The sequence below is a fragment of the Bacillus rossius genome, chromosome 15 (assembly GCF_032445375.1).
Source record: "Bacillus rossius redtenbacheri isolate Brsri chromosome 15, Brsri_v3, whole genome shotgun sequence".
Taxonomy (NCBI): Eukaryota; Metazoa; Arthropoda; class Insecta; order Phasmatodea; family Bacillidae; genus Bacillus; species Bacillus rossius.
The window spans coordinates 34,938,320-34,952,333 of NC_086342.1; the positions used below are offsets into that span (position 1 = coordinate 34,938,320).

General features: G+C 36.3%; 1 protein-coding gene across 1 annotated transcript in view; it reads left to right on the forward strand.

The window, feature by feature from the left end:
• LOC134539189 (zinc finger protein 37-like) overlaps positions 1–13,164 on the forward strand; it is a 48,424-nt gene extending 35,260 nt beyond the window's left edge. Inside the window, exon 5 of the mRNA XM_063380955.1 lies at positions 559–13,164. Within this exon, the coding sequence (XP_063237025.1) occupies positions 559–1,007 (449 nt within the window). The 3' untranslated portion in view covers positions 1,008–13,164. The remainder of the gene's footprint in view (positions 1–558) is intronic.
• Positions 13,165–14,014: the final 850 nt, after the last annotated feature.

A 14,014-nucleotide genomic window follows, 5' to 3' on the forward strand; every position in this document is an offset into this window, starting at 1 on the left:
TAGTATGCCCGAAAACCTTTTTTTTTTTTTTTGGCAGATTTGCTTTTTTGTAGCTACACCCTTTTGAATTTTTATATTATATTCTTCTTTTGTGGTCACTTAATTTTTTGCTGCTAAAATTATCAGTTAATAGCACAGACTCTCCAAATATATAACAGTTTTTTGTCAAATATTTTATTTTTTCATTTGCACAAATTTAAAATAAATTGAATTTTTTTATAAAAATTATGTGTATTAAATAAAGTTTTTTGTTGTATTCATAATTTCTCAGTAGGTGCCTTACAAACTCCTAGTAATTCTTATACTTGGGAGACTTTGATTTGGATTTTATCCCTCCATCCTCCAAAAAAAATTTGTACTAAGTTTTAATAACGGTAGCACTTAAGCTCCCCATTAGATTCTTTTCTAGTCCTTTGAACAATATCCTCTGAGAATAGAGACCTTGATCATCTGCTATTTTGTAGAGTGTTTCTGGACATTGTTGTTGTTTAACCATGTTGAACCTCGAGCCAAATGAAACACGGTAGTATCTGGTGAGGACCAACTGCGTGGTTGCAGGGGAGAAGCCGCACCCGTGCGAGGTGTGCGGGAAGCCGTTCAGGGTGCGCTCGGACATGAAGCGACACCTGAACACACACACGCGGGAGCGGCCGCGGGGAGGCGCGTCCCACGACGGCGAGCCGCCCACCAAGCAGGAGGCCCCCGACGAGGAGGCGGAGCCGGCCGAGGAGGACGAGGAGGAGCAGGACGCGGAGTTGGCGGCCCTGGAGGCCAACGAGCAGAGCATGCAGGTGCTGCCCGAGATGCAGCCCGTCACCGAGATCACCATCCAGACGTCCAGCGCCTCGGGCACCGTGCTGAGCCAGGACCCCATCAACCTGAACATCGCCGTGCCGACGCGCCACCAGCTGTCCTCCGAGGACGTGCTGCACTACACCCGCGACCCCCTGGAGACCGTGCGAGACGGCACCAACACGGTCTACGTGTGGCCCATCTACATGGCGTAGCTCTGCTTCACCGCTAGTTGCGTTTCCACTCGGTGGTTCTCTCTGGATGCTTCGAAGCATAATGTACGGACTTGATGATCCCTGGTAGAGCAAACAACTGTAATTATTTCTTTTTTAACTGTGCCTATTCTGGCACATACTTTAGGGTAAACACAAATATTTTCCTAATTTATTTTTTGTTCCAAGCGAATCCATCAATGCATTTACATTAAAGATAATTAATTTACCCCTACATATACATCATGCAAAGCAATCAAGATTACAAAAAATAAACTGCGACTTTAAAACTCAAACCTAGTCGGGTAAATAGTTTCAGGTTGTTTTAACTCAAATGTTGAGCCTTTGACGGAATGTGACTAAAATGTAATTTTTTTAATACTCGATACATATTTGAAATAGTGTTCTATTTTGCAAAAACTTTATAACGAAATCTCTTTATTATATTCTTGCTGTTTACAACATAGTTATTTTATGTTATTTTATTACATTACAGAACATGAAAAGCACACGGTACAGCTGCAACTGTTGTAACTGCAATTTTTTCCCTGGGATTTTATATTAAGAGTTTGTTTGTTTTATAGTTTAGATAATATGATTTAAAATACCATTATGTCTGTAACATAAAATTTGTGATGTGACAGCAGGCTCTAAGCATTATATTATCCAACAGCACGTGCTGGAAACCTTTTAACAGCACTTAGAGATCTTATGCGAGCATGTTAAGTGTTCTGCCTACTTAGAAACACATATGGTGTGCGGAGTTTTAAAAAAAAACTCAATTTAAAAACTGCTCAAGATATCAAAGTAGTGTCTTTTTACTTACAGCATCCAAGAATACACTAGGGCGGATGAGTAGAGGAGAAGGTGGTAATATGGACCCCCATTTAGTTTTATGAAATTTACTTGTAACTTTACAGCTTCAATCAATTATTTGATGCGTGGATATCTTCTTTAACTTATTATACACACATTTCTTGCATTTAATGAAATTTATTTATACCTACAAATTATCTGGCATGAGTTGTTTCACAAAGTGTGAAAATGCCTACTGACCCATACATGCTGGTAATATGGACCCCTAATAGTCGACATAATATTTAAATTGTATTAAGACAACACAGACCATTCAAATTCAATTCTATGGCACAATAGTCATACCTAAATACTTAAATACCTAAATTAAAATCTAAAGTCCACTTAAATAAAATGTTTAGCGACAAAAATCACACATATAGGAAATGTCCTTTTCAGCCTCAGCACATTCACTGTGTGCCCATTGGTTGCACATCTCGCACCTTACCCACAATTCTCCCCTGCAGTCATCAGTAAATGCCCCTTCACAAAACATGCAGAGAGAATCTTCTGTATCTGGAGCCTTTCCTCCCACTGGGACTTCAAGGGGTGACTCTGTCTTAGCATCATCTAATGCACACGATGCGTAAGAGTCACTATCAGAACTTGATCCTTCAAATGCCAGTCTCCTTTTCTTAGTTCGTTTTACAGTTCTTGGGCGCTGAAAGACAAGACCAGACGTGTTGGTAAAGTCTGAGTCTAAGTCTGCTCAGTTGTAGGTTGACAGAAAGAAACCTACACATCTTCCTCGACCTGTTCTTTTTTTCGACAGCTTCGCTTCTTTTTCTTGAATTGCCACCTGTAAAGCAGTTTTTATACGGGGACCCAGTAATTATATTTGCGGATGATGGTTTCCTCCCACGTTTTGATTTGTTTGAGTCGAGGTAGATGCTGAATATCCTTAGGTGAAATAAGAGACGACTTGTTGCCAACTTGAGAAGTAGGGCTAATGGCCGCAGTCGATGCAATCGGTGAAGACTGCATAGGTATGGAGATTAAGGTTGGTGGATTGTTGGACACTGTAGAGATGCTGGAAGTTTGGCTTTGTGCATTAAGAATCTCAGCAGCTTGTTGTGCAGCGAGAAATTCTGATTCTGGAAAAATATTGCGGTTACATGGCCAGATACCAGTCACTCGGAATCCATTCACTGCAATAGATGCCCTCGTGCATTCTAAGTAGGCCTTTCCGAACAGACCTGCAATGTCAAATGGTCCCAGACGTTTCTCTCCATGGAATAGCTCTTGTCGAATGAAATCACTGTAGTAATATTTCAATGGCCCCATGAATGTTCTGTCTAGAGGCAGAAGTTTGTGCATAGTGTGGGCTGGCAAAGATAGGATGAGAACGTGATTGTCCCGTGCCAAATTGATTACGTCCAGGTTTTTTGTGTGTGAGTAATGCCCATCCAAAATTAGGAGAACTGGGTTTTCCTTTGTGGGTTTCGTTTTGTCAACGAAGTGTTGAAGCCATTCAGTGAAGAGGTTTGCCTGAACCCATCCTGAAGGGTGAGCTCTTCCTATTGCACCAGGTGGAGCACCCCTCATCATTTTCTTTCGAGGAAAAATGAGCATTGAGTTAAGAAATAAATTATAAATCGCAGACATTAAATAAAATAAGAAAAATTTACAGTTCCTAAATTATTTCTTGTAAGAAATAGACCCGATAAAAATGCATGTAATATGGACCCCGGGTCCATATTACAGACATTCCAAGGGGTCCATAATACCGACAGCACCATGTTGGATTTGGAATTCAATAGTACATAGAGAAACAGAAAATATCGAACTCTGATAATATACTGTTACAGCCTCAATATTACCCTATAAGATAAAATAAAAAACATTTCTTGTTATGCAAATTAAACTTAAATTAGAATAAAATTTTACATACCTTGCAAAAATTTTCACAATATTAGAAACTTTCCTTGCCTTGTTCATATAATGCGACAATACTGGTTTGCTGCGACATCTACCTGCTGTTGGCACTTCATAAAGAGATAGTTCATACAATGACCAAAAGAGTGCAGCACGTCACTGCTTGGAAATTGAGGGGGTCCATAAAATCAGCGGGGTCCATATTACCACCTTCTCCTCTACTGTAGTTCTGTTTCCATATTTTGCTTTTAAACTTTTTTTTTAAGTGTGAAAATGACTAAAATGTATTTTTCAGAATTATTGTTAAGAATGGAACACTTGGTACAGATTCTTGAAGTAGTATCTATAGCATCTTGCATTACACCTTTATTTTTATTTCCCCGCCAGATAATGTTAGGATCACTGCTCAATTGTCATAGTTGTCCTATGCACGATGGGAAAACAGCGAGCATCGCACTTTCTATCCCAATTCACTAACACAGACACACTTTTGACTAGGCGGACCCCGTATCATCTGGTGTTTTATTTACATTTTTTTAGATGTTTTCGAATAATTTCACCAATTTTTTTTTTTCTTATGGCACTGCATGCTGGTTTATTTCCTATTGTGTATTCATCACTCTTCATTGAATTCCTATGATTGGTACTATAGAATGCTGTTTATATGTTTTACATGTTGAAACTAAACTTTCTCCTAGTTATTTTGTGGTAATTTTTACACTTATTTAATTTTTGGAAGTTCATCAAAGATCTATTACATAGAAGTACATGGACTGCCGTTCTACACATGCAATCTCTTTGTGTACGAAACACGTCACTGCACTACGGAAACAAATCTTTACAGTTCAGTTCTCTTATTTAATTAAACTTACCATATGGTATATTAATTCTTTTTGTGTGGTGTTATATTTTGATAGTGTGTGTAGGATTAGTTTTTTAAAGTCTGTTTTGTCATCTGTAGTAAAATTTTATTTGTTTGGAAAGAATGAATGTGGTCATTTTAAAACATTAAGCATATGTTGGAGGTGACATTTAATGTTAAAAATGTTGTTTTCATAGAAAGAAAATACTGTTTTTAATACTCTCAGTATTTAGTAGTGTTTGTAAGACATTAGGAAAATCTGTTTCATGGTATCAAAACATCTTTGTGCCAACTTAAGCACTACAGTAAAATCCATGTCTATGTAGGGATAATTTTTGGTTTTGTTACGTGTAGCAAACTTCATTTAAGCCAAGATTGTTTATTGTTTAATTGTTAATTCGTAAGAAAGTGAAATATATTTATGTGGAATGCTGAACATATGGTATATACATAAACAAAAATGCATTAAAAATAAACAAAACTTAGTATCCATTATAATTCATGTTACTGAGTTGCCAGTATTAAGTCAGCAAACAAAATTCTAGACATGCTTAACATTTTGATTTCAATATTTTTCAAGCAGAGGATTTCACTGAGGAATACAAAAATACAATGCAATAGTATTTAGTGTTATGCCAGCAATTCTTGTAACTATAGGCATGGCTAGAACTCATTTAATATTGTCCTATTACAAGGACCGGCCATTTTAATCTTCAGCATGAATTTGTGATACTCATAAGCAGACACCTGAAAAATGCATGATGGCAATAAACTCTTATCTTAAACTCTTATCTTATCTTAAATATCTTAGAGTTTTGAAGTTAGAATGTAAATTTCTATATATAATTTTTTTTCTCACCTTTCACAGATTTATACACAAGTAGGTTCCATTTTAAAAATCTTTCATTTTCATGACTTTTTTGTCATGAGTAACTAAAAAAAGGTGCATGATAGAGAAAAAATTTAAAGGTTAAAACATGGTGCAAATTAAATTTTTTACAATAAAGTTCCATAGTAATTTTTTTGTATCTCTAACCATTAAAATTTTATTGGCTAATCTTAACGTGCATTACAGTGCTGCTGTTACCGTATTTACTCGTGTATAGCGCGCCCTCGTGTATAGCGCGCACCACGATTTTTGCAACAAATTCCAAAGAAAAAAAAAATTGAAATTTTTTTTCCCATAAATAAAATTTACTAACATTTTGTGGTACCTGATTATTTAAATTGATGTGTGGTGATGCGTCAGGAAAATACTTAAACTCTGCTGTGTAGACGGAAGATAATGAAGCGCTGTATCGTCACAACTGGTACGTGGGCGGGAGGAAGGGAGGCAGGCAGGAATGTGACACGGACTAGATGACTCACCGGTAAAATAATTTTAGATATATTTACGGTAACACACATTTTTTTTTTTTTTTTTACTTTTTAGCACCGCTTTTGTGTTTTTAAGTGAATTTTAGCACCGCTTTTGTGTTTTAAAGTGAATTTTAACACCGCTTTTGGTAATATTTAATGACGAAATCTGAAAATTTTATGTACCACTTTCAGGGGGCCCTATATATACCTATTCAACAAACTCACAAAGACTTTTATAGGCTGTTGGCTACAGAAAGAGCTTAGTTGAAAAATTACACGCACTGTCTCTAAACTGTATCCCTTATGGCACTTTTGACTGCCTTCCGAACCGGCACGGAAGTGCGGTGAGGCAGGGTATCACTGGAATGTGTAGGAGAGGGCAGGGAGAGAGAAAAAGAGAGCACTCATGATAACTGAGTTTGTTGTAGGATCACTCACATTTCCTTTCCTTTTCTGTGGCTCATTCTTTGGAACAAGCGACTGTCAACTTAAACATTAAAAAAAATTTTGTTTCACACTTCACAAGAGTCCAAGAAACATGTATAGAAAATACAGTAAAATGAAAAAGAGAGAAATATACATGGAACCATGAAAGAGTGGAGTGAAATGCAAGAAAATAAATACCTAGCAATGCATTTTCTTAAACCAGTAAATATTTAGTTCTAATAATTGTTTTGTTGATTCAACTGATTTTATACATAAAAAATTGAGTATGAGTATTTTGAATAATTTATATTTTTATCACATATTATATATTGCACATAAACAGGATCTTTTGCAAACAAAAACTAAGGAGTTTTTAAGGACTTGTTTACTTCGTTGCGCAGACCCTATTATTCACCTATATCAGCTGCTTGTTGCTTTAAAAGTGGTAGTGTAAAGAATTGGTAATGACGAAAGTTCCACCAAGAAAGCTATCAAATAATGCAAAACCAGAAAGAAACTGGCGAAGAGTTCACCGTGCTATCATTTGACGACTACATTTAATATTTACAGTGAGAAATTTTCTGCACCTTTAGTATTAAATGCAGTTAGATACAAGATTTATGAAATTGAATTTATGTGAAGTTATTTATAACTATTAGGTAAATTTTCTCTCCCCCCCCCCCCCCCAAAAAAAAAATTAACTAAAAAAAAAGACTTCCAATTATTAGGTCTCTAATGATTATGATTAGTCATTGGCTGTGTCACATGTTTATAGGCACAGTTATATTTAAGCAACAAAAATTTTGTACTGTGCAACTTTGCCCATACATTTCTTCTGTATTCACTCTAGTTGATTATTAAACCACAGGATAGGAGGTTAGGTCACCTTAAAGGCATAGTGGGTGGTCATATGCATCCTTGTAACACAGCTACAAAATTCTAAGAAATCTATTATTTCCACCAACAAAAGGAAAGGATTTGAAAGCAAACAGTGGGCAAAAGTGGTCTGTTTCCTCCCTTCCCCCCTCCCGAAATGAAATTCTGCATCTGCTCCTGCAGAAAGTTTTGGGCAGTTAGGTTCCTCTCATCTTGACTTTGCTGTGTCATATTTCATGAACTTGTTGTGTGGTCACACACTTTGTGATGTGAAACTACTTTGGGCGTGATTAGAGTAAAATTTCAAGGCCAAATTTTAATGCAGCTTTTCGTGAAACAATGTTGTGAAATGTTTCTGACTCGAAAGGGCAGAGGATAAGTAAAGCACTATGCTATATACGTTGCTGGGCTCATTTTCATTCTTCTCTATACAGTCAGCTGTGAATGCCTTAAATTTTATATTTGCTACCAGTGCGCTCACTTTCATCCTTGTTCAACCAGCAGTGTAAAGAGTGCTGTTGAGACAGTACCTTCATTTCCTGCATTGATAGCGCTACCTGTAACAAATTTCATGTTTAGTACAGAAATTTTGCATGTTCCAAATTGCAGAATTGTTTGAAGAAACAGTAACATGCACAGTTTTTTTATGGTCTGAGTATTTCATCAGTGAGTAATATTTATTTAGAAAACTGTCTTCTTACTCTCTGCCGCTTTACCCATTACGATATACTTAAGAGTGTAGGTTTGAATTCTCAAAGAAGTTTCACTTCTATCACATGTACTGAGTTACACACACTCTTTTTTTTTTTTCATTGCAGCTATGTAGCTAGGTTATTAGAAAGCCTAATCGACCTGGTAGAGAGCCTTGTATAGTCTTTTTGTAGTTAATTTCTTAGTTTTTTGCAGTGGAGTTTTCATCCATGTAATCAAGGTAAGCGGCAATTACACTTATTCGTAGGTATTATATATGTGCACAGACTGCAGTATTTCCTATTGTTAAGCAAGCATCAAAGCAGTTTGGTTGAAGGTGAAGTGGGGAACTTCCTCTCTTACCTGTTCACCACAACCATGGCATAAAGTTTTATGTTTCTGCTTTGCAGTGTTAGGACTGCAAAAGTGTTTGCTTGCCAGGTGCTTACTGGGTCCATTAAGCTTGTATGTATGCATGATGGAAGTGCATCTCCGAGGTTCTAGTATGTTCACTCGGGGTGGGTTACCAACTTAATGGGGAACAAAAAAAAATTGTTGTTTAAACAGTACCTACCAATCTGCATAAAATAAATTATTCTATAATGTATATTATCTAAATTAATTTATATCTACCTCGTCTATCTTTATATATATATATATATATATATACACCAATCTCTTACTTAGCACATCTTCCAATTGCGCGAATTCATTTACAACAATGTTAATTTTACTGCTCCAGTCTTGAATAGCATGTCTGTAAATTTCAGTTAGCACAAAATCACCACAGGCAAAAAGAAATTCGGGCATGACGCCTCAAAGTCTGCTTCAACTCAAACAATAGATGTGTTGTGGCATACAGTTAGCAAGACAAGGGGGGAAGAGATGCATGCGCAGATCTGACTACGCTGTTGCAACTTCAGTTGCGGCTATGGAGTGTAAATGACCAAATGTCTTTATGTCTGTGTGTATGCTGGTGGGCTGTACCATTGTTGCCCGGCCACAGACCGAGCCGTGACGAACTTCAGTCTAGCCAGTGGCAGGTAACTCGCACGCACAAACACAAAGCAACGGCTGCCCATTCGTCTGCCGGTAAGTGTATTGCGCAAGCACCTGCAGTTGAAATCATATTGGAATCATGGCTTCCAAGTGAGTGCGTAATGCATAGTGTTCAGGTATTTGAGACACAACTAGAAGTATTACAGCGTGCAGACTTTCATGAAGGCTACACTTATGTTGGTCGCTCTTTGGTTTTAAGCAAGTCAACTGTGCGCACAATCGTACGAAATAAGGAATCTATCAAACGTTTACACAAGTATGATCCTGTTGGTTTTACTAGCGGAAATATATTTGACCTTAGGTACCAAACAGAAATGAACTGATGATTTCTATGGAAAAGGTTGTTAAGTGAATGGTGCAATGAAAAAAAAAATCATATGCATGACAGGTTTGGTGTGAACCAAGGGGTAATACGCGAACAAGCACTTTAATTTTTGAAAAATTAAAATGTAAATAACGGGACAGTAATATTGGTTTCACTGCCAGTAAGGATGGTGTTTGGAATGTTCTTGGAAAAGTACGTGATGTGAGTAGAATTGGTCATGTCTGGGTGAGCAAGTAAACCAGCTGACTTGACGATAAGTAGGCCTATGTTACCACCTATCTCCCGTTACGCAGTGCTGTATTTGTCCTACCAAGTATTCAATGGTAGGCTTATAAAGATAAATGGTGTGACATTTATCATTGCATGTTATTCTACACATTTAGATTATGTATAGAATAGTGCCCTACACATTTTGTAACACATTAAGTGGATTATCCTTGCTATTTATGGAGACTAATGCTTCAGAATACATGATTTAAAATAACATTAACAGTTTTAGGAACACATTAGCCGTGCTAAGTGAGGGATTGATGTATTAAATTATGTAAATGTATGTTGGTAATGGAAAAAGGAAAATTTTCTGGGAAAATACGGTTATATTTTCGTGCTCACATCTCTAACTTCAGGCTTTGATAAAGCCGGCGTACAGGACAGCGTCTTTTTTCTACAATATTTCAGACAGGCAAATACTACGTATAAAAGTTTAATAGGTATATCATTATTACATCTTCAATATTTAATTAAAAGATACTTTGATTACTTTCCTTGTAATGCAGGTCTATTGTCATAGTACACTGTACTTGCTAATTTGGCACGAGGTTCAAAGAATTTTATTGTGTTTGAATATTTATATTTTTAATAGTTTCACCAACTTTAGATTTTTCCTAGTTAAATGTGTCATGATTGGACAGGGTAGCCTCACGCTTCCACCAACAAATCTATTCCAAATTTTATTGAAATTAGTTCAGTTGTCCAAACTTTCACATTTATATATTATTAGGATTTAGTAGTATGGAATGTATCAAGCTGTGCGATGGAAAATTTCTGTAATGGAAGTTTCAGGGTGTCTACTGACCCTGGAAAACCTGGAAAAATCAGGGAATATTGTAATCAGGGAAAAATCAGGGAATTTTTGTTTGGTAGGTTGTAGTTGGCAATACGTTTTTTGTTTATTGATCTTCTTGCATTGACGTAGCATCAAGTGTATCGCGGCTCATTTTTTTAATTTTTGAATGGAAAATAACGAACAGTTCCCACGTTCATTTTCTTTTATTTACTATCGGATTCGGAAGTGTCGTTAAATCACGTGATACAAACTGGTTCAAGCTGGTCTGTTATCCTGCTGACGTACGTATTGCAGCATGTGCTTCCCACGCTGGGATTATACCAACAGGTGCATTTAATGCCCTCACCGTAAACTGGGCATTTTTGTTAGCTTTGAAAATACATATCACAGACACTTTTGGTGAAGATTCGCCATCGTTGCTAGAAATTGGTAGCTGTGGGCTTCATACGGTCCATGGTGCTTTCAAAACTGGAATTTCTGCTATACAATTGGACGTTGTTAGTTTTTTCAGGTACAGTTACTATTTGTTTATGCATGTACCTGCAAGGAGGGCAGATTACAGTAGAATAACTGGATCAGAGCTTTTTTCCAATAAATTTTGTGCAATCAGAAGGAATACTGCAGTTGCTGAGCGTGCCATGAAAACGTTACCCCACCTAAAGAAATTTGTTAATGAAGTTTCTATTTCATCTGTGTCTTTCAGTGTAGTGAAAAGTGCTCTTGAAGATTATCTTCTAGAAGTAAAATTGACATTCTTCTACTCTTTGGCATCAGAGCTGGAATTGTTTCTCACAATGTTCCAAAGTGAAGCACCCATGGCACCTTTTCTCTATGATTCACTGGTAGACATTTTATTAGCTTTGGCAGGAAAGTTTTTGAAACCAGAGGTACTGAAGAGCTTTAGGGAGAAACGCAATGTATCTCGATTGGATGTAGATAACCAGGAAAATCTATTGACTGCTAACAATATCTAGTTGGGTTATGCAGTACGCCATGCCATCAAGAAAGAGAAAGTACCAGTAAAGTCTGTCCTGTTACTGAAAAATGATGTTAGGACTTGTCTAAAGGTAATGGCAAAAAACTTCAAGACAAAAGTCCCCTGAAGTACAAACTTACCAAGGGAATTTCCTGCTTATGTCCGTCTGTGGCTTTAAATTCAGGTGTGAGGAAACAGCAAGTGAATTACAGTTTAGAATGTTGTCTTCAAAACAAGTGGCTATAAGGACAAGAAGCTGATAACATTGAGTGATCATATCAGTTGGTATGTTCCTCGCAAGATTCTGAAGCACTGTTCTCGTCTTTTTCTCGAGAAGACTGGCGCCTTGATCACTTGTAGATGCTTATTCTTAAGGCACATACAGTAGCTGCCAAAACAGGCCTTCTAAAGTTTGTGAGGATGATGTTGGTACTTTCCCATGGAAATGCGTCATTGGAAAGAGGATTTTCAGTGAATTCTAATCTGCTGACTGAAAACTTGCAGGAAGAAATACTGATCGCACAAAGACAGATGTACGACTTTGTTCAACGTTCTGGAGGTGTAGAGCATGTTGATATCACCATGTCCATGTTACAGTATGTAAGAAATGCTAGTTGTAGGCGTAAGGAAGCCCTGCAAATAAAACAAAAAGAAAAGGAAGCTACAGACAAGAAGAAGGCAGAAAAAGAAGAGTTGAAGAGGAGATCAAAGCATTGCATTTGAAGAAGGCTCGAGTGTTGGATTTGGCTCATTCTGAAGCAAGTGCAATAGATGCAAAAGTTGAGTCACTGCGAAATTGATGGGAGCTTCCTTTTACTTATGTTTTTGCAAAAGTAAGTGTGTGTAATATTTATAGCAGCATGTTTTATTTGCCATCAATTGAGTCACTTTGGCCACGTCTGGAAGAAGGTATTTTTTTTTATTAATTTAAGTGAGTTGAAATACTTTGAAACCCGTCAATGTACTGTTATGCAGTTTTCTCAGTTTCGTGGAATGTCGTAATTGTGTTACAGAAAACCTGGAAACGTTCAGTTTTAGACCTGGAAAACCTGGAAAAATCAGGGAATTTCATTTACTAGATCTGGTAGACACCCTGAAGTTTCCTATGCAGTGTCAATGTCTAGCCGTTCAAGTGTACAAGTCTGCTTGGTCAAACCACTCCAGGTTGTCATGAGATTAAAAATAAATGAAATATGTTACAGTTTTTTAAATTATATGCAATGTAGACTTTGGAAAAGCATATTGTGTATTGGGTTTTGATTAAACGTAAGGGAAGTATTTCAAGGGAAGTAAACTATTATCTAGAATCAGCTTGAATATATTTTAATGTGTATCTTGACATGACGCATAGAGCAACATTCACTGAATGTCTTCCTAGAGACAGCTGCTCACAGTAGCTGTTAATTTATGTGATTTGATGTCTCTCATAGTGCATTTTTGATGAACTTAATATTATTTTACAAGAAATAATGCTTTGACAGAAAAATTAACGTATTTACGTTAACCTGGTGTGGAAATCTTTCATATTAGAACTAAATAGAATTTTTGCCAGGTAATTGGTTGTCGCAATAAGTATTACACATAATGTATAAAACTGATGTATTTAAATATTTAAAAAAAATATTGTTGATACAAATTGTGTACTGTAAAAATATTTTGTGTTGCTTCTTGATGAAACCAGTAATTGATTGTAGGAATTTGTTCTTGAATTTTTGAGACTGATATTTGTTAGTGATTATGAAAATGTTGTATGCATACCTATTTTTATTATTATTAAACTTTATAGCAAAATGTTGTGTTGTTGACTACTTCAATTTAAAAAGAAAATCCCCATATATTGAAACGTTTTTAATATGGCATTCTATGGTTAGGTCCATTCTTTAATCTGGTAGCAATTAAGCTTCTTGTGTTCAGAATTTTTGGGTGGATTCTGGCTATTGAGCTTGGTAGGCCTGTGCGAAAACTAGTTTTTCAATGCAAAGTGAATATAAAATTGAGTATTAACAATATTCACGAAGTTAAATCAAATTGCGAACATTTTTCTCTTTGAAGCTGTATTACTCTTATTTTATAAAATACAGGATTGAAGTAAAAATAAATTTTTAATGTTTGAACTGATACAGTGATTAACTAGTTGGGCCTTATGTATAACATCATTTAATAAAAATTATAAAATAACCATGCAAAGTATTGATATCACGCTTTCATAAAAGCAAATGGAGTGCCACCTTTTGATTTTTTTTTTTAAGTTACCAACTTTTTTCAAATTAAAAATATACAACATAAAAAAAAACCAAGATATTTTCATGAGTGAAGCTTTGCATCACAAACGAAGCTTCAAATAAAATATATAGTGAATTCCCTGGCAAAGTCAGATCAAATATTAATAAGAGCTTCGGTTAATTTGCTTAGTCAAAGCTTCGCACAGGCCTCGACCTTGATCACCAGGTCTCATTACTGCACGGCCGGTGTATTTAGTTCGCTCGGAGTTTGTGAGATTTGGTGGTCATTTCAGTAGTGTTTCTGTTTTCTAGCTGGTGAAATTTCTCATTGTACATTTTAGTAATGCCTTTTTGAAGACAAACACTAATCACTATAATTTTACAAATTGAATAGCTCCAAAAAATAATTGCTAAAGATT